Genomic DNA, 23,778 nt, shown 5'->3' on the forward strand with positions numbered 1-23,778 from the left:
TCTTCTGATACGATGCCAACTTCAGAGCGCCCACGACCACGAGAAGTGCCTCGAGGACCGAGGTGTTACAATGCCGGCTACTCCACTCTAGTGGTCCACGCGCTCGTGCATCACCATGGTATTTTTGAGATAACAAAGAGTCAGAGCATCATTTCGTTCAGTAAAGAGGGGGGGGGGGGGGGGGGGGGCGTGGGCGAGGAGAGAAATAATGAACCTGTGAAATCAGCACCATGGACAGAGTCTGATGATGGAACTGACACTGATTTTAAAAAAAGCTCCGCTTATTAATACATTGTGCTCACACTCGCTTTCCTTTAATATCCAAACAAATCTAACGATGACTTCCTAAAACAACAGAATAAAATTAATGCAGTCCATGTAACAATATGCAATAACCCATACTAATTCATTGGATTCATTTATATTCAGTTTTTCTTTCTTTATTTCTTCAGGCTATTTGTAGCAGCAGCAGTGGTTGTCAGCCAAGATCTGCTTAATCAAAACTCTAAAATGAATTTCTTCGTGTTAATTCAATATCTGTCAACTCAAAATGCTTAATCATCTGCCATAATTACAAAACGGCTGTTGCTCACCAGTAAGAAAACCATTATCATAGTAATGCTATTGCTCTTTGTAATGGTTTTGTAGGAAGATAAGACACCAACTCTGGCCGAGGATTATGTGAACTAAATAAGACAAATATCAAAGAGAAGAAAAACTTTAATTGATTGCTACAATTTGTAAACGACCACTAGGCATTCATACACAGAAGCCCCAGACTTAGACAAATAAAACATTCAGAGTGTCTAAACCTCTCTACTAACTGGGTGGTGGTCTCCGTCCCTCGGCACCGTGCTCCACTGGTGATCGCTGGGGGATTTGTGTTTCCAGCTCCACCAGCAGAGCCGGCAGCATGCTGTCCAGTAAGGCCAGTCCAGCCCAGGAGCACCGCAGACCTCTAATAAGCAGAGACATCAACACATTTGTTGTCATTGGTCTATTGGAATTACTGTATAAACACTCCTATTTTCACATCGACTAGTCTAGTAAATAATACAATTGGCACACAGACCGAAATAGTCACTGTGGAAGTATTTGAGAATGATCGTCACAATTCACCTGTCATCGAGAATTAGGTGTCCACTGTGCAGCAACTCCTGGACGTCAGCAGATGAACCAAAGACTTCACGGAGGCCCAGCTGAGGACTAAACATTCCCCAGTGCTGAAAAAAAATAAGAGATTGAGCACGACACACGTCTCAGTTCAAACATTTGACTGCATTTCACCTTAAATCAAATCTTCCATAACATAGGAGCGTTATTGTGTGTGTGTCACCTTGTGTGTTATGCCCTCAGTCATCCGCAGTCCCATCGCCAACGCCTCCTCCAATCTGCCAAACAAACACCTTTCAGCCGCCGCCTCCCACTGACGAGGCGATTCATCGACAACAAGGTCGGGACAGAGCGTGTGATGCAGCGAACGGACGAGTCTCACGGTGAACACTATGTTTCTTAGTGCGCTTCTCTCTGCTCACAGTTCAAGCCGGTGGAGTGGAATCCTCCTCCGCGTGCCGTGTCCCCGCCGCCGGACCTCGCGGATCCACACGTCCGGCTCCAGAGTCTGGGTCCGAGCCTCGCGCACGCCGCCGCCCTCCGCTAGCGGCACGAAGCGCCCGTGAGCACCTGTTGGACCGGAAGATACATTCATGCATCACCAGCGTCCATGAGCCGCTGCTTGAGATCCAGACCTCAGATCACCTGGGCCGACGCCGATGTACTGCCGTCCCTTCCAGTAGCTCAGATTGTGATGACTCACTGCGTTCTAAACAAAGCAGCACAACCTTATTTTGCTTAAAAATCAAATTGTCCATTAAATAATGTGTGAGTGATCTTACGTGTCGGGCAAAGTTGGACACCTCGTACTGCACAAGGCCGTGCTGCTGCAGCGTCGTCCTGGCGCACTGGTACATGTCTGCCGTCTCGTCCTCCGCTGGCACGGCCACCGCCCCTTGGTGCACCTGCTGGAAGAGCCGGGTGCCGCGCTCCAGGGTCAGCTGGTACAGAGACACGTGGTCGTCACACGCCCGCAGCAGCTCAGACAGCTCTCTCTCCCACGACCCAACGGTTTGATGGGGACGCCCGAACATGACGTCCACCGACACCCGCCCGGGACGCAGCCTCCGGGCCTCTTCGATGGTTCGCAAGGCCTGATGGGAATTGTGGTCTCTCCCCAGGAGACTCAGGCCGTCGTCCTGCAGAGTCTGGAAGATGGAAAACGTGAAGTATAAAGAGCAGATCTGTCACAACGAGGACAACGAGAACAGATTATCTTCACCTGGACGCCGATGGAGAAGCGGTTCACTCCCGCGCGGCAATAATCTTCCAGCTTTGCCATTCCCACAGGAGTGGGGTTGACCTCCAGCGTGACCTCCGCCTCGTCTGACAGGTTTACTCGCCTGCTGACGGTTTCCAGGATCACTGCGATGGTCGAGGGTTGGGCCAGGCTGGGCGTCCCACCGCCAAAAAACACAGAAGTGATGCTGCAAAGAAGGACAGTGAAGGCTTGGGCTGAGTGACGGAGCTGAATGGACGCGATCAATTCTACCTGGACACCTGACTGAGCTGCAGCAAGGCCTCAGTCTCCCTCTGCAGGCACTCGGTCATGACGTGGGCGTTGTCCCCTCTGGGTATGTATTTGTTAAAGTTGCAGTAGGAACATCTCCTGAGACAGTAGGGCCACTGGAGGAGGAACAACAGGAATGTTTCGTATATCATTCTTAGATAGAAATATTTGCGTTTGGCCAAAAAGCCGCTCACGTGCACATAAAGCGACGCCTGTTGCGTCAGGTCCGCTGGCGCATCTGCTGTTATTTCTCCTCCGGAGGAGAAGCAGCGCAGCCCAAGAAAGAAGACGCGTCTGCCGGTGAGAAACGTGCGTCGGATCATCCTGAGAGAGCATCACTTTATCCCTTAGCAGATTTAACGTGGGTCATAAATAACTAACGTGTATCATAATATTCATATCGACAATGTGACCAAAGTCACTTTTAAAGCAGCGTCAAATCATACAGTGGGTTTGTAGATGTCACGTGTTTCCAACCCGGAAACGCATAAATGTTACTTCCGCGTGTGTTACACGGTTTCACCACCCGGGGCGCTGTTTGTGCAATGTATCGTAAGAGCACACACTGCAAAGGCGGACTGTTGGTGGATGAGTTGGTGCGTGTGTGAGCGAATGACCGAGTAAATGAGTTTTTACCAGAAAAGAGGAAACTAAATAAGTAAAACAAATAATTAAAGCAGTGAAGGCTTTTTCAACTGAAACAGTTCTTTGAATTCACATGAGCTTCCTGTTGATTTTGTTTAATTTGCTTAAATCCACACAAATCTTATTTCCTACTTTGTTTACAAAAGATCAGGGCCAATATGAGCAAAGATAATGACCACAGTCTATATTTAGAGTACAAACTCACAGAGGATCAAACTAATTTAATGAATGATTGATTTTCCTGAACCCAGACAATGTGTGTGTAGTGGACTGACACTGAATTAGCCTCGTACAATCCCATTTAAAATGCAAGAATTAATTTAGACTAAAAGGAAGAGGAAGCTGTAAAATGCTACTGATCTTAATTTACATGATAGTAAACTTGTACTAATGATTACAAAATAAAAGCGTACTGTACTGTACGTGGTCATTCAAATAAACGCAGTATTTCAATAAGGACGTCAATAAATGCAAATGCTTTGTGACCACGTTCCAGCCCCGAGGACATTTTCCACAGAATTTTAAATCTGATACCCAACCAGAGAGAGAGAGACATACACACACCTACATGCAGTGATATTAAGTAACAGCATAGCGATGTGCACACACAAACGTTATGCTAAAGAGCTCAGACCAGACAGATTTATCATACATCAAATGAGTTGATCTGTGCTGCAATTCAAATGGACAAGAGGAAGAAAGGTAAGACCACAAATTCAATACATGCAAAATATTTGAATAAATAGTAATTTTCTGCTTCTCTGTTTCCCCTTTGGACTGAGGTGTTAGGTTCTTTTTTAATTTTCACAGGATCCACCACAGAGCTGAGGCTAATGATGGTCGGTAGCAGCGGGCCGCCTCAGTTCCTCCTGACTAATGCCATACTGGGGAGGGAAGAGTTTCTACCAGACACCAGCAGCATCTCCTGCAGCAGGAAGAGCACCGGGGACTTGGCCGGCAGACGAGTGGCTCTTATCAATGGGCCCAACATCTACGACAAGGACATATCGAGAGCCAAGAGGAAGATGGAGCAACGGAAGGCCAAGTGCTTAACCATCCCCGGCCCCCACGCCTTCCTCGTTGCCTTCGACATCGAGAAAATCTCCCCCAATGAAATGAGGATGCCCAAACTGATGAAGCAACGGTTCGGGAGGCAGTGCTTGAAGCACTGCGTGGTCCTGTTAGCCTGTGAAGGAAGCATCGACGCAGCCGCCCTGGAAGACAGGGTGCAGAGCAACTGGCACCTGCGGGAGCTGGTGGAGAAGTACGGCGGACGCTTCCACTTCTTCAGCAAGGACTGGAGGGACCGCAGCCAGGACAGGGAGCTGCTGCAGAAGGTGGAGTGGATGGTGGCGTCGCTGGGAGGGGGCTGCTTCTCCAGCCGCACCTTCAAGACGGCCGAGGACAGCGTGAGGAAGGAGGAGAAGCGGCTGCGGCGGCACAGGGCCGCGGAGATGGAGAAGGCGTGGACGGAGATGGAGAAGCAGTGCATCGCCGAGGAGCTGTACTGCAGGAAGGACGCCTACGCCGCCAGCGTGGGCGCGGAGATCCGGGCCAAGGCGGAGGCGGACAACGGCTGGCTCCGGACCTCGCTGGCCAGAGGCCTCGGGACCGGCCTGGTGGTGGGAGCCGTGATGGGAGCGCTGGTGGGCGCCATAGAGGGCCCGGGGGGCATGGTTCTGTACGGGGTCATCGGCGGCGCCGTCGGCGGCTCGGCGGGAGGCACGGCCCAGGTGGCCATAAAGCACATGGAGAACAGGGTGGCTCCGCCCGCCAGGCTCAACTTCAACTCCATCTTCATCAACCGCTTCTTCGCCACGTCTCGAATATGATTGTATGATTAGAATTATAGAACCTGTTCTTCAGAGACACGCTCAAATAGCGCAGACTGTAAATTCCTACACTTGTAAATAAAGGTGTGTTTCCCGACAGCCTGTCGTGCTCCTCTTATCGTCGTTCCGTCCCAACCGGCTGCGTGGGTTAGAGAGTAGCTCAGATAACGTCCAGGGCGGCGTCATCGTGTGACGGCTCGGCCCCTTTCGCACGCAGAGCAAACACGCCTCGGTGCAGGTGCAGGCGGAAACCATTAGCAGCGTCCTGAAACCGCGAGCGAGCGGCGGCCGCAGGTAAGAACCCGCTCGACACTAAGAACCGTTCTGTTGCTGCTTTTCCTCTTTTGTTTTGTGGGGAAGCGGCCGATGATCCGTCCGACGAGCAGAAAGCTGATCTTTGATTCACCCGTGAACCTGTTACATAATCTCTAAATGTTACAACATAAAGGTCAAGAGAACGAATCCCCGTCGTTGAGACTCGTTTCTGTAGAAGCTCCTGCTCCCTGATGACGTCATAAACCATGACTGCTACCGGTTCCACCACATAGTTGCACAGTTGTCACATCTTTTTTAATGATTTTTTATTATAGTAGTATTATTTCTACTGTAACTGCCTCACTCTTGTTGTTCCGTTGTCCTAATTGGTTCGAAGGTCTGTGTCAGTGTTGAGATGGGGACGGATAATGGTTTCGCTGTGGGGAGCGTTCACACAGGAAATGAACGATACTGTGCACAATAGAGAACATCCTGCTTTTTGTGTAGCATGAGAAGAATGTCATGATGTCTCATTCCTGAGAATCTGAGCACGGAGCGCCTGTACAGTGAGCCATGTTAAAGCCGTGGGGGTGGATTGTTGTCGGTTTCCTACGTTCAGTGGTGTAAAAAATGCCTTTATTTATATTTATTAAAACAGATCTGAGCTTAAAAGCATTACAAAGTAAAAGCCCGTGATTTGCCCGTTGGCAGCATGGCCTCCACCATCAGCCTCCTCCCAGAGAAGCACTTCCTGTGCCCCCTGTGCAGCGACATCTTCACCAGCCCGGCCACCGTGCCGTGCGGCCACAGCTTCTGCCTGTCCTGCCTGAGCCGCTACTGGGCCCGGCGCCAGTCCAAGTGCTGCCCCCACTGCAAGCGGGTGTTCGAGGACAAGCTGGACCTCACTGTCAACCGCATCCTGGCGGACGTGTCGGACAACTACAGGAAGAGTCGGCCGCAGAAGGCCCCCGAGGACGATGGGGTACGCTGGTTTTTGTCGTTCATTCCCAGCAGGAGGCTTCATGTGTTCACCATGGGTCCAGTGTTTATAATGGTGGCTCTTCTGCACGTCTGTAGGTTGTGGGTGTCGAGCAAATGATTCAAGAAAGGCTCCAGAAGATCGAAAGGTTGAAAAGCTCTCTCGAGCTTCAAAAGGTACGTTAAATGAAAACAAGATGAATGCGGTTGACTCTCCTAAATGCTCGAATCACAATGATGTGGGTCGTGATGACCTCCGAGCAGAACTCCTACCTCAGAGAGGTGCGCGAGAGCCAGAAGGTCTTCTCCGCCCTGGTGGTGGCCATGGAGAAGAGCCACAGAGCGGTGATCACCGCCATCGAGGAGCGACAGAGGGCGGAGGAGAGGAGGGTGGACGCGCTGGTGAGAGAGCTCAAGCAGGAGATCCGGGGGCTGAGGGAGGAGACGGACGAGTCGGACCCCCCGATCCCTTTCAGCGGCGACGAGGGCGGCGACGCGAAGGAGTCGGAGGCGGTGAAGACTTTAACCTGCTGCGTGTGAAGAAACGGGAAGCGCTCTGTCGCTATCGCTAATGTCTTTGTTCATGACACACAGAAAATTGGCGCCACCACGTTGCCCTCCAAGATGAAGGACTGGTCCAAGGTTGCTATAGAAACCGACCCTTGCATTGGGGTCACGAGAAAAGCCTTGTCGGACATCGTGGAGAAGGTCAAATCGGAAGTCAACAGGCTCTCGAAATGTGGTGAGTGATAAATGTTGCTGATGAAGCTGAACTGAAGGTGATGACGGTGACGTTTTTTTTCATTTTGCTTTAATTGAACAGAACTGAAGAGAATCCAGAAGTACGCGGGTAAGGCTGAGATACACATCCTTCATTAGCCGAGGCTGTGACCCCTGCTTGAAACCTCCCCTCCCTCTCCTAGTCGACGTCAACCTCAGTGCCAAGACAGCGCATCCCTTCCTGTCGGTGTCCGACGACAGGAAGCAGGTGAGGCACACCAACAAGCTGCAGGAGGTGCCCGAGCACCCCACGCGCTTCGACCGCGTGGCCAACGTGCTGGCCAAGGAGGCCTTCGGCGGGGGCCGCTTCTACTGGGAGGTGGGCGTCGGCGACAAGCTGGAGTGGAGCCTGGGGGTGGTGCGGGGGTCGGTCAACCGCAAGGGCAAGTTCACGGTGTGCCCGGCCAACGGCTTCTGGACGCTGAGCCTGAAGGCGGGGGGGCAGTACGTGGCCAACGCCGCCCCCCCCGCCGCGCTGGCGCCGCAGCACCGGCCCAGGAGGGTGGGCGTGTTCCTAGACTACGCCGAGGGCCGGGTGTCCTTCTACTGCGCCGAGTCGGGGGTGCACCTCTACACCTTCGCCGACACCTTCACCGACAAGCTCCACCCGTTCTTCAGCCCCGGGCGCGTGCACGGCGGCAGGAACGCCGCGCCGCTGGTCATTTCCTCGAGCTTCTGCAGCATCTGAACACCAGTGGTTCCACAGTTACCCACGAAAATACATTCTTTACTATATAGCCAAATGAAAATGAATGAACAAAGCGAAAAGGACCAACTGGCCCCACTTCAAACCTTCAATGAAACCTATGAACAGACTGAGAAGCACACGAGGAGGGCGGAGGAGGCGACCGGGCCCTCGCCCGGCGAACAACGGAGCCAAAGTGAGCGCCCAGAGGGCGCGCGGCTGAGCCGGGTGCGTGTCGCCGTGGCGGCGAGCGAGGGCGCAGGCGAACAGCGGGGCTTTGTGCTCGCACGCCAGGCACTGGGAGACACGCGCGGACACACTCGCTGCATTCACGCGCCGACACGGGCGCGCACGCGGGCACAGGGCCGCGCTGGCATCTCCGAGGGCGACCCCGTCCCCTGCCCAGTCCCGGGTGCCCGAGCCCATCGACAGCTGGTCTCCGCGCAGCTCCTCCGAGCCCCCGACGGCCTGAATCCTCGCGGCGTCCGCTCGACCAGGCACGAGTGAGCTCCACCAGCAAGGGACCAGTAGCACGACCGGTGGATTTACTCCCAGACCAGTCCACCCAACGCCATCTGAGGTAAAGGTCTTCTAATTATCTCTATTTACTATTTACTGGTTTGTCAGACTCAGTAGCAGGGTTGTCTCATGCCTCATAGTAGTTCATGTAGTATTTATTTCCAATTAGAGCCTAACCCTAGAGGCCACAGCTCGTCCCCTGACATTAATCAGACCCAGCCCCTCCGCTGCTTCAGGGACAGCGTGAGACCGTGGCCGCTGCACGGTGCAGCTCCTCCTGGCCCACTCTGGAGGCTTTCATGAAAGCTGCTTGTGTTCACAGTCTCCTCATGTTTTTCTGAGATAATCCACTCTCGCAGCAAAGCGTAGCTGGACACCCACAGCTGTGTCAAAGGAGGCTATTCTCCGCGCTTCTGACTGGAATCCACTTCAACGCGGCCTCCAAGTGCCGTGTTTATCTCAAATATATTCCTCTTCCACCCTTTTATTCTTCGTGCGTGCGGCTCCTGTCCCGTTTGTGTGATTCACATTCATTTGACGTGTTTTTCCCCATTTCAGGTCCTACTCAAGCTGAGGTCATCACCCAGGGACAGAGGATTCTAGTACTCTCACTGTTTCCTGTCACTGACAGACATTTATATATCGGAGACAACAGGTCCATCGACGCCATCATCACCTTTCACCATGGCAACAACGGGCATGCAGCTGCTGGGCCTGATCCTGTCCCTCGTGGGCTGGGTGGGCGGCGCTGTGGTCTGCGCCATCCCCCTGTGGAGGGTCACGGCCTTCATCGGCAACAACATAGTGACCGCGCAGATCATTTGGGAGGGCCTGTGGATGAATTGCATCGTGCAGAGCACAGGTCAGATCCAGTGTAAGGTGTACGACAGCTTGCTGGCGCTGCCCAGCGACATGCAGGCCGCTCGCGGCCTCACCGTCTTCTCCATCCTGCTGTCCGGCCTGGCGCTGGCTCTGGGGGTCCTGGGAGTCAAGTGCACCAAGTGCATCGGCATAAACAGCCTGAAGGCCCGCGTCGCTCGCATCTCTGGGGCCCTCTTTGCCATCGCGGGCTTCCTCTACCTGGTGCCCATCTGCTGGACCGCCCACTCCATCATCAGGGATTTCTACGACCCCCACGTGGCGGCGCCGCACAAGCGCGAGCTGGGCCCGGCCCTGTACATCGGCTGGGGGGCCTCGGCCCTGCTCCTCATCGGGGGATCTTTGCTTTACGCCGGGTCGAGTCCCCCCGGCATCCCGGGGTCCCCCACCTTCAGCAGCGGAGAGAGCAGTCCTCGCAGGGCACCTGCCACACAGGTCAAAGGCTACGTCTGAGTTCGCAAAACACCCAAACGCCCTGTAAGTCCCACAAACCTGCCCCAAATGACGACACACCTCTTTATCTCCTCCTGATGTTGTTCCTTGTAATTATTTTATATTTAATGTTTTTTCCAGTCTGCCTTTTATTTGAACAGCCATCGAAGGCTGATTAGGAAATATGAACTCATTTCATTGTTTCATACCTGATATCCTCACATAACATGTTCTGTCTGTCTGTGAAAAATACAATAAAACTTTTTTTGATTCTCCAAACTCGCTACTAAATGAATTGATGCGTTTCACTGGCACAGATTAAAGAATGATTTTAAAACTGCACAACTTTAATGTAAGTGTTCTGTAGAGTTTGCAGGTTTTGAATGGAAAATCGTTGTTTGCCTTATTTAGTTCAGAAGGAAACACAATGAGTTCTGGTGTGAAGAGAACAATGGGGTCGTGCATGCATTCGCTTGTGGGGCTATGATGTTAAGAGAGAGTGTGTGTGTGTGTGTGTGTGTGTGTGTGTGTGTGTGTGTGTGTGTGTGTGTGTGTGTGTGTGTGTGTGTGTGTGTGTGTGTGTGCGTGTGTGTGTGATCCTCCAACCTCATCCTCTCTATTGGGTAATTTGGGGAAAAATGGAAAAAATCTTTATTCATGAGACATTGTTCAGATCCCTCAGATTCCGTCCAACAATCATTCACAGGAAGTTTTCAAAGCTCTGGTTCGATCTGCTGTATAGAGTAAATTTGATCACAGTTGTGACGACGTGCGTGGCTCTGTCACTTTGTCCCCTTCTGTCTGGAAGAGCGACGGACAGAGGAGCACAATGCCACTTTACAGAGCATTACAGCACCACAGTAACAAAAGGCGCCAGTGTCCCGAGTGCCAGGTAGTGACTCATACATGACCTAAGCAGGCCCTCACCAATGCAAGCGAACACAGTCCCACACTCTGTGCTCCTCTACTGTACAGATGTAATGAGAAACACACAGCTGCACTGTTTACATTTTAAACACCCAGCACAGGTTTTAAAAATAGTTTCGACGTTTGTTACCAGCACAGTTGAAATGACCACGAGCAACAGGCATCAACGCATGTGACCTGAGTGTGACAATGAGTCCTGATCTGTGGGTTTCCCCATCAGTCTGACTGTACAGCAAAGGTGGGATTTAACAGCATCTTTCCCGAACAAGGAGAGACCTTTTAAACATTTATAATGTATATTAATTAATGTATATATACATTTATAAAGGTAATAAAAAACAGGTGTTGCAACTCAATGTCATCATTTAAATACAGTTGTGTAGCTTCATTTAGGCAACAGTTCCACATGATCATTTACAAGGTCATTGTAAATTTAATACATTTGCACACATTTACGTTTTGCATATAGTTACTTTGCATTGCTATTGTTGTTCTAAAACTATTGTTTTAGAACAACGCTCATCATCATATTTTCTAGGACTATACTGTCTTTATTGTGAAGGAAAATATTAATAAAAATATTCTATAATATTTTGTATTTTAGTTTAGTTTATTCGTTATAAAAGAAGAAGAGTAGATTTTTACTACAACAAAAACAAAAGTACTGAGACTGCACATTCGTTTTCAAAAAATTCGTTTTCTGTGAATAACAAAATATTTCAGGGAAACTGTCATTACGTGTATCGGTCACTAGGTGGCGAACGCCCGCGTGAGTTTTGTAGTTTGTGCAGCGGAAGTGGGAAGTAGCAGTAAGTTACAACTGTGCTCCGTGGCCAGCGGAGAGGCTATCAGGCTAACAGGCTAACCGAGTCGCTGAGAAGCCCCGGATCCGTTGACTTACCAGGCGCATCGACACTCTGACACGTCGAATCTACCATGGGGAAAGGCGGAGGCACGTTCGAGAGGCTCCTGGGTGAGTTAACGGCGCGCCCGGAAGTTGACAGCTTATTAGACGACCGCGAGTTAGAGTGCTGTGTTTTTTTTCGTCGCATTGTTTTGACAGACGCAGGGCTGTGGCTCGGCTACAGTTAGCCCGCTAACAGAACCGCTGCTATTGTGTGGAGGCCCACACTGGCTAACTATATTAAGCAGCCGAATGAGTAGCGAATACAAAGACGTTCCCCCGTTATTATTAGCCAGAGGCGCGTCGTGACATTAGCCCAGTTACACCAGGCTGTCGGTTCCGTTTAGAGGAGTAAAAACAGCTTAACTGGAATAACACAGTAACGCTAGCTAACGCAGGGACTCCCACCAGCTGCAATAATGTTATTGTTATGCGGATGACATGGCAAGACAACAGTCAGTTTCTGTGTGACTGCATTTTCTTACGCTGTTATGTCAACAACGGCTTTGGTGACTGGATGCTAGGCTGATGTAAACTATTGGTCGATTAGATAAACTACGTGTATATCAGTGTCTCCCCGTCGAAATAATAAATGATAAAAACATTGTTAGCTTTTAAGCACATTAGCACATCATGATTGTCATGTCATGATTAACACTAAAGTTGGTATCCGGACTTCGAAAATTGACATCTATGTCAGATAAAGAGTTTGTTTTTTTTATTTACACTTGTCACTGATTAACGCAAGGGCGAACAAGCTGTTGTCATCCCACAAGCCACAGCTAAGAAGTTTAGAAACCTGGTTTTCTGAGGATCAGAAACAAAGTAGAAGCCCTCCTGGCAGCCTTGGGTGTGTACTTTGACTTTGAGCCACAGCTATTTGTTATACATGCTTACATATATTTACATGGGCACAGATAGCCAAAGTTTTACGAGCCGACCTTCCAAAATCATTTGAGCCCGGGGCCTCGTGCCATTACAACATCACATGTCACAATGCTTTGGATTGAGTAATGAACGCGTCATGACTCAATTATAGTGGGAATATATCCTTTCGTTTCCTATTTCCAAATATGTTAGAAGAAAAATGCATTGGATGTGTTTTGAGACTTCATCTTGTTCTATTATAAGACGGTTTAACAGCCACACAAATGTAAGCTTTAAAAGCAGCAATATTAGAAAACCTATTTATTGGCAACCACCGGCTCTATTGACAGATAAAGCCACCAGTCAGCTGCTGCTGGAGACTGACTGGGAATCCATTCTGCAGATCTGTGATCTTATTCGACAAGGAGACACGCAGTGAGTGAATGTGCACCTGTCCCGCTTTGTTTATTCTGGACTGTCCGTCAAAATGTGTAAACCTGAACAACAACGCTCTGGTGCTTTTTGGTCTTTTGTCCCGTAGAGCTAAATATGCTATTGGAGCCATTAAGAAGAAGCTGAATGACAAAAACCCACACGTGGCCCTCTATGCCCTTGAGGTCAGATCTGTATACAGTTGAACATTGACTGTAGTCTGTTTTTCTGTAGGTTTGTCTAAAGAATGATAACATGGTCTCACCCTTCAGGTCTTGGAGTCAGTGGTGAAAAACTGTGGCCAGACAATTCATGATGAGGTGGCAAGTAAACAAACTATGGAGGAACTAAAGGATCTGCTGAAGGTGATGTTTTTAAGCTACACACTTATGAAGTATTTATTTCTATAGACAGAAACTTCATTAAACCACCAGCCGGTTCAGGTTTTTAAAATATTCTATCTTATCACATTGGGTGCAGCTGCTTAAACCCTTGGTTGTTCGCACCAGGTCTGCCTGAATCAGTGTCACATTTTCTGGTCCTTTTCTGCAGGACTTATGTTTAAAAACTTTTTCACACAGACTGTCTTGACTCCAGCTGCTCTGGTTGCAGCTCAGCATAAGCTACGATAGAAATCTGTGATTGACTTACCCTGCATCATGTGACAGAGGCTCCAGCAGTTCATGCTTGGTTCAACTTCCTGATGATGTCATTGCCTTATGATGAATTTCTGTCCAGATACAACAAGGGGCTTCCCATCTCAGTTTGGGTGCTGCCAACAGACACAAAGAGTTTAGCTGTGCTGGTGTTATGTAACTCGACAAATGAAGATAAAATCACGTGCTTAAACATGTAAAGACCTTTTCTTCCACTTTTATTTTGTTGAGTGTGTTTTGTTTTTGCCACCAGAAACAGACTGAACCAAATGTCAGAAACAAGATTCTGTACTTGATCCAGGCCTGGGCTCATGCGTTCCGCAATGAACCCAAATACAAAGTGGTTCAGGATACTTATCAAATAATGAAAGTAGAAGGTAAGTGAAGAAATGCAATGGGTCTGGGTTTAGTTTTACTTTTTAGTGTCACTCTTTCCTCAAAGAATCCCTTGGGTTCTAATGGTACAAGTGAATGTTAAGAAATCAATATATTAAATATTGTGTTAGACTTTTGTCAATACTCATTTTTGGTTTTGTAATTTTTTCTGTTATTTTCAGGTCATGTTTTCCCTGAGTTCAAGGAGAGTGATGCAATGTTTGCAGCTGAGAGAGTAAGCTATTGGTCTTTTTTCACTAAAGTAATTTTCTTGAGAGAGATGCTAGTGAAGGACTGAGTGCATGCAACACATGCGCACTGGGATTTACCTGTCATATCTATAATATTTGATGTCTGCGCTGTCTAGGCCCCAGACTGGGTTGATGCTGAGGAGTGCCATCGGTGCAGAGTCCAGTTTGGAGTCATGACGAGAAAAGTAGGCTGTGCTTTCTTTAAAACTAGGTCACTTATTAGGTTTTATGGCTTCCATAAATTGCCAGTTTCTGTGTGCGTGTGAATGTTCTCAGCTTGTGTGAGCGTACGATCCTAATTTTTCGATTGTTTTTCCAGCACCACTGTCGAGCCTGTGGGCAGATTTTCTGTGGCAAGTGCTCGTCTAAGTACTCCACCATTCCGAAGTTTGGCATCGAGAAGGAAGTGCGAGTGTGCGAGCCTTGCTTTGAGCTGCTTAACAAGTGAGTCCATTGAAGTGCGGTGGCTCGGGACAGTGCCGCTGTCCCCAGCACTGACAGAGCAGTACTAGTTCAGCTTAAAGCTGTTTACTGACTTGCTGAGCCAATCTTCTTGATTTGTTGCTATATGTGAATTTTTCTTGCATCGTTCTGTTGTTGGACAACAGCATGCTCTCCTAAATTTACAAGGCTCTTTGTTGTCCCCGACCCCTCTTCTCTACCAGCCACCCCTCCCTTTCTCCTCCACTTAGAAAGGTCGAAGGAAAAGCACCAACAGCAGGCACTGCTGATTTGCCTCCTGAGTACTTGACCAGCCCACTGTCCCAGCAGTCACAGGTAGTTGTTCATAAACTATACTTGAAAACCTTGAGAACACTTAGGTCACACTTACTGAGGTGCATCTATATATCTTTGCCCAGCTCTGTGTTAGAAGATTAACATATTTGCATTTGTAGTTTTTTACTGTGTGCACCCTCTGGGCTTACTTTTACTCCTCTCTCTTTCAAGATGCCCCCAAAGAGGGACGAGGCGGCGCTGCAGGAGGAGGAGGAGCTGCAGCTGGCCATTGCTCTTTCCCAAAGTGAGGCTGAGGAAAAAGAGCGCATGGTGGGTTGCACGTATGGCGTTCTTTCAAGTTTTCCTGGCTGTTTCACAGAGAAAATGAACACACAGCTCTATGACTATTGCAGAGGCAGAAGAACTCTTATGCAGTGTATCCTAAAGCTGATCCTACCCCAGTGACTTCCTCGGCACCACCAGTCAGCACCCTCTACACTTCCCCTGTGGTAAGAGTTCTTTATTAATATATGGTTTAACCATTCAAGGCTGAATGAATTATGTTTTATTTTATTACTGACCAATAAATTCATTCTGTGTACTCGTTAGAATTCTTCCGCTCCATCCGCTGAAGATGTAGACCCTGAGGTACCTGGATATTTATTTTTTCCCCTGTAACTTGACCATTGCAACCTATGCCGCATTGTACTTACATGCGTTATACTCAGTTGTCTATGTTGCAATTTTCCAGCTGGCCCGTTACCTGAACAGAACATACTGGGAGAAGAAACAGGAAGAGGCTCGTAAGAGTCCTACCCCCTCAGCCCCTGCCCCTGTGCCACTGGCTGAGCCTATTCCTGTTATCAGCCAGCCCGTAGAAACTCATGTCCCTGTACAACCAGTCAGCATAGTTGAGGTGAGTTGAAATCCTGAGCTGCGGGTAAATGATAGAGGGATATTCTTGTCTATTGTTAAACTGGACCAGCCAGGTCACCCACAAGTGACTCTCCTGCCACCCCATCTTCAGCAGCAGTACCAGAACGGCGAGTCGGAGGAGAACCATGAGCAGTTTCTTAAGGCTCTGCAAAATGCCGTTACCACTTTTCTCAACCGCATGAAGAGCAACCACATGCGTGGGCGCAGCATCACCAATGATAGTGCTGTGCTCTCCCTCTTCCAATCCATCAACAACATGCACCCACAGCTGTTGGACATCCTCAACCAGCTCGATGAGAAGCGATGTGAGTGTGGCCGTTCAGTGTGTCCGATCTTCTGTCGTGGTGTAGCCATTGTCTGAACTATTGTGTGTAATTGGCAGTGTACTATGAGGGGCTACAGGACAAGTTGGCTCAGGTGAGAGATGCTCGAGCAGCTCTCAATGCTCTGCGTGACGAACACAGGGAGAAGCTACGCCGCGCTGCAGAGGAAGCTGAGAGGCAGAGACAGATCCAACTGGCACAAAAGCTAGAGATCATGAGGCAAAAGAAGCAGGTAAAGCTATAATGAAGCTCTCCAAGTGAAATGCGAATGTTAATTCATATATGGTGCCACATTGACACCAGGGTTGTCTTGTGAACTGCAGGAGTACCTGGAGATGCAAAGACAGCTGGCCATTCAGCGCCTCCAGGAGCAAGAGAAGGAGAGACAGATGCGCCTGGAGCAGCAGAAGCACACAATCCAGATGAGAGCTCAGATGCCTGCCTTCTCTCTGCCCTATGCTCAGGTACAGAAGCTAGTGAGGGGCTTCACTACGAAGTCAGAGTTTCCTGTTCAGTGTCAAAAGCCATGCATGCAAAACACAGGTGAACACACCTGATCCTCCGGTATCTACAGTAGGGGTTTCAGCTGAACACTACAAAAGTCTGTGTAACATTTGATCATGCGTTGTCTCTATATGACATGAGAGAGTAGCAGATCTCTGTGTGCCAGTGTCATTGATCTTCGTTGTGATTGATGTTGCACAGATGCAGTCTCTGCCCCCCAATGTGGCAGGTGGGGTGGTGTACCAGCCTGGTGCTCCACCCAGCTATCCAGGCACGTTCAGCCCGGCTGGGTCCGTGGAGGGTTCACCTATGCATAACATCTACATGAACCAGCCAGGCCAGACGGCACCGCCACAGTACCAGGCAATGCCTGGTCCTGCCACAGGTGAGAGGGTTGATCAGTGGGAAATGGGAATTTGATGAGTTCATTCACTAAAAAATGTGCTTCTATGTCTTCATCCAGATCCCAATATGGTTAATGCCTATATGTACCAGGCTGCAGGCACCAATGGGCAGCCTGTTCATCCTCCTGGTCAGGCTCCACCGACTACTAGTCCTCCATACTCTACCTATCAGCCCACACCCACACAGGGCTACCAGGTCTGAGTTCCTGTTTCAGACCACTACTTTTTGTTTAATGTTTACCAAGAGCTGTTCTAGTAATCACTCCCATTGTTGTGTGCAGAATGTGGTCTCACAGGCCCAGAGTATGCCTCCCATGTCCCAGGCTGCCCCCACTAACGGGATGGCCTACATGGGCTACCAGCCGTACAGCATGCAGAACATGATCTCAGCGTTGCCAGGGCAGGACCCCAACATGCCCCCACAACAGCCTTACATTCCAGGCCAGCAACCCATGTACCAGCAGGTTAGTCCTTTACCTTTTAACCAGTATCTAGACTTTGTGGATGAGCTATATTGTGCTTGTTTTCCCTGTTTATGAATGCCTCATTTCCTTGTCGCTAGGTGGCGCCCCCTGGAGGCCCACAGCAGCCGCCACCACAGCAACAGGCCCCTCAAGCTGTTCAGGGTAGCGCAGAGGCACAGCTCATTTCTTTCGACTGAAAGCTGTTGGCTGCTGGGTTTGAAACACTACTACACCACCACCACCTCTCTTCATTTGGTTTCCTCCCGTCTCCCTCTGGACTCTGACGAAACAGACTCTCCCCTCCAAACTCCCACCTTGCTGTGATATTGTGGCAATGTAAAATATTGTGATGACGTTGCACAACTCTTGCTCTCCTTGCCTCTTCCCCCAACAATGTATGGAAATGCGGGATGAAGCTGCGCAAGAGGGCTCCATAACCCAGACCCTCAACTCTAAGCCTCTTTCTCTTTCCTTCTGGCTGATATGTATGTAATATTTCCTTATTAATGAAGAACTAAATCTCAGATGTAGTCAAGGGTGTTGAAGTTAAAAAGAATAAGAAATAAGTTAATAATCTGGAGAAAAACGGACGTAACCATTCTTTGTCATATTTTTCTAAAGCTAAATTTGCATGTTCGACTTGATTATTTTCTGGACTTTACGTGAATCCTTTCAGTAACAGTTCGGCGTGTGATCGAGAGATTTGTGTGTGTGTTACAAGAATGCGGGTGGGGATTAAATCTTTGGGAGGAAGCATAGTCAAAGGTCTTAAGGTAATGTCACTGACTCACATCATAATGTACGCACGCGCACACACACACAGACAGACATACAGACTAGAGTCATTAGATCTTGTTTTGGCATTTCTTTGTTTGGACCTCTGTCTTTACAGAGATGATGAAATATGGCAGGAATTGTACATTCTGGAAAGCGATTAGCTTCCAGGTAATTGTTAAATTCTCTCTTCTCATACCTTCACAGACTAAAACGTGACCCAACTTCAGTCGTAATTATAGTATACTGGCTCCTTAATGTCATCTAGTGCATAACATGTCACATAGTAACATAACAAGACAAAGACTTTAACTTCTAGTTTTTGCAATCTTATCACGGATAAGGACACAAATGTTAAGTACGCGTGGACAGTGAGCTTTTCAGAAATGTGGAAATGCTTGCGGAATAAACAGGATGTGCTGCATGTATGTATTACACTTGATCAGAAACTTCTGTATCTTTTCAGTTGCCATCTGTGAACTTCTTTATTCCATCATACGGATCTGTCTGACTTTAAAGTAATTTTAAAAATATATTTAATAAATATCTGGTTCTTATTGTCCGTTTGTCTCATCCTGTTTTCTTCTTGTGTCTGAGTTAAAAAAAACAGTCTTTGATGTCACAACGTTTTTATTTGTTCTTTTTTTTTTTAAAGTTTTCTGAAGATGAGGCATTTGTAGTATTCCTCCATCTCAATCTGGAAACAAACAGAAGGTTAGAAGGTCATTTCTAATTGACAGCCATCTGGGTAATTGTGTCTTACCATCCTCTCCAGACGCATCCCGTTGCTATAGGCCAGTTGTCTCAGTACATCAATGTCTGGAAGGCCCCACTCTGGATTCCTGTGTCAAAGCATTGTAGAAGTCAGCCTATTCAGATCATACCCGCAGTAACGTGTTTTCATGGTGAAAACAATCACTCACAATTTTCGAAGTTCTGCGTCCAGTTGTGCATTGCAACTTGGTGTAATGGTGCCATTCATAGCGTATACCTGGAATATATTTCAGGTGATGAGGTGTCGTCTTTTGAAGCATGGTTTTCCATCATTTAACACCTCACACTTAGATGGAGCTAAAGGTTTAAACTTGAAACTGTTACCCCATACGTAATCAGAAGGCCGTTTTGTCTGAGGATCTGACCTGCTCCATTGAAAACACCCTTGAAGGTTTTGCAACAAAGACACAGTTTAGTCAATTCCGTGAATTTCTAAAATGCAGTATTACAGGACCAGACCTACCTGTGCTGTTTTGAACGAGCTGTACTGCAGTAAGTTAATGGCTATCACTACATCGCAGGAGCTGTGAGACAGGCCCGCCCACTTATCCCACGTGTCACTGGCATCCAGGTGGACAGGCTGCAGCACTGTCTTCGCATTGGTTGCGGCGATGTATGCTTTGATACTGTAAATGAGTCATGGAAGTGCTGAGGCTTTTAAATGTTTTCCATTCATATTACTTACTCACTAACAAACACAGCCGGCAGCATCGCTACTACAAAGGTCTTGTCATTAGAGTTATTGTGAGACATAATATCTAGCGGTGTCCCTATGAGACACAAACCTGTCCCGAGACTCCTTTTTGATGTCTGATGGCTGCCATGTAACAAAGGGCATCTTCTGGCCGAAGCGAATGATGTGCTGTCCCGTTCCAGAGCCCAGTTCTAAGGCAAACAGCTTCCTGTGGGACTGGCTCTCCAACAACTCTTCAAGCACAGAGCACAGGTCCTGCCAGTTCCTCTCTGCCTGGGGAGACAGCAGCATGATCTAGGAGGGAGTCAGAGACCACCTTGGTTTTCTCTTACCTCTATTAACTTTACTTGTGCTGGCTGACACAGACTAGAAGGTAAATAGCATTACTGTGACGGATGACTGTAGCAGCAGATGGGTGCTGAGATTACCTGCTTAAGCAGATTCCACACACCGACACTGCAATACACACAAGCTGAGCTGAGATACTACATTTAAATATAATTTATTCATTCAAAAATATGAGACTAGAAATAATAATAATAATAATAATAATAATAATAATAATAATAATAATAATAATAATAATAATAATAATAATAATAATAATAATAATATATGGCAAATGATCACAATTGCTACTAGATAATATAATAGTTATATATGGTTTTATTACATGCAGTACATTTAATTTAGTTACAAAACGTACCAATGAGAGGGACATTTTACTGCAGACTCAATAAAATTGGTTTATATATTATTGTCCTACATGGGTACCCGTAGACCATGATGTTGGTTCACGCAGTGCATTGTGGGTAGGTCATAAGCCGCTACTAGGACGCCATGTGCTTTTGAAACGGGGAGGCTGAAAGAAGACTTGCCTGTGTGAAACCTGCTTTGCTTTCAGAGGGACACTCGGGGGTCACGTTAACATGTACTGCACCACACGTTGCCTGCGGACCGCGCTGCGGGCGGCAGCGACCACTCACCGGTAAGTAGCGGCGGAGGCGAAGCGGGATCTTAGTAACGTATCACCGGAGCCGCGGCCGCGGCGGTGGCGGTGCATCACTGTCAGATGTCTCTTGCTTCAAGGGCAGACAGACACTTGCTGCTGCCCGGGGCTTTCTTTATATGACCCCGTCGTCTCTGTAACACGTGTAAATGCAAGAGATCGGTGATAGAAGTTACGTGTGTTATGACTGAGTAGACGAGCTAACGTTAGCTTTGTAACATTAGCCGAATGGATTTGGAGCTGTAGCTATCATCAGATTTAACTCTGAGATGCAAGCGGTTGTTGAATCACTCTGATTAAACTCTTACCACAGGTCTGTTAAAACTCCAAACATCTACTGTTGGATGTTTTTTGCCTGGTAGCAGTTCATTTTCCTCTTGCAGCCAAGGTCACGCTGTTAAATCTCGCAATTCGTCTATTTACTATTAAAAACACAAACTGCATCTCATACTATCGTAATGTACTACTGCAGAGTGTAGTCTTTGTTGTGGTCACTCACCTTAAATTAAGGCAAAACACAGTCAACACAATGCTAAAACTAATAGTTATGGCCGCTTGCTGTGCAACACTAAAAACGGAATTGAAATACAGCAGTTTGGAACTCTGCACACTGCAGATATGTGCATGATGGGTTTTTCTGTGGCATCTTTGCCAAATACAATTACCTGACCTGTTTGTTTTCCAGGAAACAGCTCCAGCGGCAGACACCAGCCTTGTGTGCACTCAGACTTCTGCAGACGACTTCATCGGCGCGCACCGATGTCATTGCCACCCCTGCATTAGATGGTGCACCCAAACAGTATTCCCCCAAAATCCAGCAGCTCGTCAATGACATAGCCAGCCTCACTTTGTTAGAAGTGTCAGACCTCAATGAGCTGCTAAAGGTATGTGGAAATCCTTTTGTACGGTTAGTGGGACAGAAATGTGCATTTTTATAATCATTTGCGCTTGTTGCTTCCAGAAAACTTTAAACATTCAGGATGTTGGAATGATGCCAATGGGGGCGATGGCGGCATCAGCTGCACCAGTGGCTCAGGTAAATTAATGGCACCTTTAAAAATAAATGATGATATTCGTGCCAAGTCATGGGTCAACAGCCCTAATACCTTTTTTATTTGTTTTATTTCTGTGTGTGGAACCAGGCTGTGGAAGAGGAGGAGGATGTGCCGGTTAAGAAAGAGCAGACCCACTTCACGGTCAAACTGACAGAAGTAAAGGCTGCTGAGAAAGTGAAGCTAATAAAGGAAGTCAAGAACTGCATCCAAGGCTTGAATCTGGTTCAGGTAAGTCTCACCATCAGAGTCCAGTTGTGGCGCCAGCTGTTAAAATCTGTTGGTCCCATGTAAATGTAATTGAGCAGAATCTACATTAGTGCTGCATGTGGATTTGTCACCAGCTGCTATAACATCTTGTCTGTTGCTTTGCCTCTCTCTCTCTCCTTTTTTTAATAGGCTAAGAAACTAGTGGAGTCTCTTCCTCAGGAAATCCGGGCCAATGTGTCCAAAGATGAGGCTGAGAAACTGAAGGCAGCGCTGGAGGCAGCAGGCGGCACCGTGGTTTTAGAGTAGACTGCCGTCTTCGCTCTTTCTCCACCTGGTTGCTGCTCATGCACTTCGTCCTTTATTCTACTATTTCTTTTTATACATAACAAAGAAGAGAGGATCCCAGGAGAAGGGGAAATGCCTTCTGACATTATTACTGTCTCTTAACAGCGTCAGGTGGGGCGGCACAGCTCGGACTGAACTTTCCAGGCACGCGGCCTGTATGAACAGCCACCCAGTTCTTTTGTCGATTGGTTTGTTTCACAGCTGAAAAGATACAGTAACACTGGCTTATGTGCCACGTGTTTGGTTATAATGTGTACGTTAACCTTTCAAAGAAGGAACGGTCATGCTGCTGTAGGCTCCTGACCTTGTGTGAAGAGCATCAGATGTATCCAGTACAAGGAGTGGCAGGTTGTTTCCCATGTGCTTCATAGAATTGTTAATATGATTAAAGTTGACATACCCTCATGTCACTCTTATGTTGAGCTTGTACTTCTGTTTTTGTGCAATTTGAATATAAATAATAAGAATATAGTAGTTACTATAGTAACGACTGTACTATCAGTAGTACAGTCTGTACATAAATTAACATTTTAAAAGTTGAGTCCCACTGTTGACCACTAGGGGGCAGACTTTGAGTCTCCTCAAGCATATTGCGTGAAACCACATCTAGTTCCAGGCCTGACTGACTAAAACCAAGTCTGAGATTGAGCCATCTTGATCTGACAGACTGAACAAAGAACGGAGATCATTGGAAATTATTACTTTTAATCAGAAAAGTCTCTTGTCTCAAGTACCAGAGAAGATCAGAGCAAAGAGAAGATGACACACTGCAAAACATTGTGTTCAACTCTCAAGAGTCCGTTGGCAGGGGAAGTAGACAGATTGGGAGTTTGTTGTCTGGAGAGTTTCATACAAAGAAGGAAAGTTTAGCCAAAGACTGCAGTGTTTTTATTGCTTTGTGTTTGCTCTGACTCGCACATAGTCAGAAATGTGGTAAACACATATTTAGCACTGTGGTCATACTGGGACGTGGAGTCTGCAGACGTAGGCTGAAGTAAGGTGACCAGTGTCCACCCACCACCTTTTGAGTTTAAAGGTTGAAAACAACAACCAAGCTGAAATTCTTTTCTGTTGGACAAACATGCAGAGGATTTAATTAGGAAAACGATCCATTTAATCAGTTTTTCATTTAATTACAAAAATGATTATTGCCCTAATTTTCCCATAAAGCTTAACAATAATGGCCCATTTATGGCTCGTTAATGTGTCTAGAGCAGTTTTCAAATGCCTTTAGAATGTTTTGGGTGAAATGTTAATGCAATTACATTTCTTATGGTTTGTTTCATTCTAGTTTCTCCCAAAAGTTACATCAAGTGTATATCAGTCACTCTGGCGTATTGTTATATTTGCTTTGATGCATAAATGTCTATTGGTCTAATTTTGGAAGTGGTTTGGTAGCAGAGACTGGATTGAACGGAGTTGTTTCCTCTTGAACAGCCTTTAACAGGTTGTCTGTGTTGACTGGCGTCTGCCACCTCACGCTGTTTCTTCCGTCGGGTCATTTCCAGGTGCAGGTACAGACGCAGCAGGAG

At 47.5% G+C, this 23,778-nt stretch overlaps 7 protein-coding genes across 11 annotated transcripts; 5 read left to right on the forward strand and 2 right to left on the reverse strand.

The window, feature by feature from the left end:
- Window positions 1-702: 702 nt before the first annotated feature.
- On the reverse strand, window positions 703-2,953 carry rsad1 (radical S-adenosyl methionine domain containing 1). Its single transcript, XM_029159265.3, has 9 exons — window positions 2,818-2,953; window positions 2,606-2,739; window positions 2,336-2,540; window positions 1,896-2,261; window positions 1,759-1,822; window positions 1,536-1,683; window positions 1,337-1,391; window positions 1,120-1,223; window positions 703-958 (listed from the first exon to the last, which is right to left on the reverse strand). The coding sequence occupies exons 1-9, from the start codon at window positions 2,944-2,946 to the stop codon at window positions 820-822; spliced, it is 1,344 nt and encodes a 447-aa protein (XP_029015098.1). The 5' UTR covers window positions 2,947-2,953; the 3' UTR covers window positions 703-819.
- A 369-nt stretch (window positions 2,954-3,322) lies between these two features.
- LOC114860583 (GTPase IMAP family member 9) lies at window positions 3,323-5,202 on the forward strand. Its single transcript, XM_029159267.3, has 2 exons — window positions 3,323-3,970; window positions 4,079-5,202. The coding sequence occupies exons 1-2, from the start codon at window positions 3,952-3,954 to the stop codon at window positions 5,098-5,100; spliced, it is 1,041 nt and encodes a 346-aa protein (XP_029015100.3). The 5' UTR covers window positions 3,323-3,951; the 3' UTR covers window positions 5,101-5,202.
- A 55-nt stretch (window positions 5,203-5,257) lies between these two features.
- btr02 (bloodthirsty-related gene family, member 2) lies at window positions 5,258-7,801 on the forward strand. 3 transcript variants are annotated; one of them, XM_055510637.1, is made up of 7 exons: window positions 5,258-5,394; window positions 6,014-6,337; window positions 6,433-6,510; window positions 6,598-6,846; window positions 6,928-7,075; window positions 7,157-7,183; window positions 7,257-7,801. In XM_055510637.1, the coding sequence occupies exons 2-7, from the start codon at window positions 6,068-6,070 to the stop codon at window positions 7,799-7,801; spliced, it is 1,317 nt and encodes a 438-aa protein (XP_055366612.1). In that variant the 5' UTR covers window positions 5,258-5,394; window positions 6,014-6,067. The 3 variants fall into 3 exon arrangements, with proteins under 3 accessions (XP_055366612.1, XP_055366610.1, XP_055366611.1); XM_055510635.1 differs by having other exon boundaries at window positions 5,266-5,394; window positions 6,067-6,337; XM_055510636.1 differs by lacking the exon at window positions 5,258-5,394 and having other exon boundaries at window positions 5,431-6,337.
- Window positions 7,802-7,876: 75 nt separating this feature from the next.
- cldnk (claudin k) lies at window positions 7,877-9,907 on the forward strand. Its single transcript, XM_029159268.3, has 2 exons — window positions 7,877-8,378; window positions 8,876-9,907. Exon 2 carries the CDS (start codon window positions 9,002-9,004, stop codon window positions 9,647-9,649), a length of 648 nt encoding a protein of 215 aa, XP_029015101.1. The 5' UTR covers window positions 7,877-8,378; window positions 8,876-9,001; the 3' UTR covers window positions 9,650-9,907.
- A 1,442-nt stretch (window positions 9,908-11,349) lies between these two features.
- On the forward strand, window positions 11,350-18,724 carry hgs (hepatocyte growth factor-regulated tyrosine kinase substrate). Of its 3 annotated transcripts, none has more exons than XM_029159527.3 (20): window positions 11,350-11,528; window positions 12,677-12,761; window positions 12,868-12,943; window positions 13,031-13,123; window positions 13,668-13,791; window positions 13,972-14,024; window positions 14,157-14,225; window positions 14,360-14,484; window positions 14,706-14,817; window positions 14,989-15,087; window positions 15,171-15,266; window positions 15,367-15,405; window positions 15,509-15,673; window positions 15,788-15,998; window positions 16,076-16,248; window positions 16,340-16,480; window positions 16,722-16,905; window positions 16,984-17,120; window positions 17,206-17,388; window positions 17,487-18,724. In XM_029159527.3, exons 1-20 carry the CDS (start codon window positions 11,492-11,494, stop codon window positions 17,583-17,585), a joined length of 2,301 nt encoding a protein of 766 aa, XP_029015360.1. In that variant the 5' UTR covers window positions 11,350-11,491; the 3' UTR covers window positions 17,586-18,724. The 3 variants fall into 3 exon arrangements, with proteins under 3 accessions (XP_029015360.1, XP_029015359.1, XP_029015361.1); XM_029159526.3 differs by having other exon boundaries at window positions 11,351-11,528; window positions 15,785-15,998; XM_029159528.3 differs by having other exon boundaries at window positions 11,351-11,528; window positions 13,674-13,791; window positions 15,785-15,998.
- Window positions 18,725-18,783: 59 nt separating this feature from the next.
- zgc:103625 (methyltransferase-like 26 B) lies at window positions 18,784-21,040 on the reverse strand. The gene is made up of 8 exons (XM_029159529.3): window positions 20,948-21,040; window positions 20,617-20,773; window positions 19,722-19,924; window positions 19,400-19,562; window positions 19,261-19,320; window positions 19,086-19,153; window positions 18,926-19,004; window positions 18,784-18,859 (listed from the first exon to the last, which is right to left on the reverse strand). The coding sequence occupies exons 3-8, from the start codon at window positions 19,919-19,921 to the stop codon at window positions 18,812-18,814; spliced, it is 618 nt and encodes a 205-aa protein (XP_029015362.1). The 5' UTR covers window positions 19,922-19,924; window positions 20,617-20,773; window positions 20,948-21,040; the 3' UTR covers window positions 18,784-18,811.
- mrpl12 (mitochondrial ribosomal protein L12) lies at window positions 20,425-22,668 on the forward strand. The gene is made up of 5 exons (XM_029160061.3): window positions 20,425-20,618; window positions 21,325-21,523; window positions 21,601-21,675; window positions 21,782-21,922; window positions 22,091-22,668. The coding sequence occupies exons 1-5, from the start codon at window positions 20,560-20,562 to the stop codon at window positions 22,205-22,207; spliced, it is 591 nt and encodes a 196-aa protein (XP_029015894.1). The 5' UTR covers window positions 20,425-20,559; the 3' UTR covers window positions 22,208-22,668.
- The last annotated feature ends 1,110 nt before the right edge of the window (window positions 22,669-23,778 follow it).

Source organism: Betta splendens, chromosome 8, assembly GCF_900634795.4.
Source record: "Betta splendens chromosome 8, fBetSpl5.4, whole genome shotgun sequence".
In the NCBI taxonomy this organism is placed as follows: Eukaryota; Metazoa; Chordata; class Actinopteri; order Anabantiformes; family Osphronemidae; genus Betta; species Betta splendens.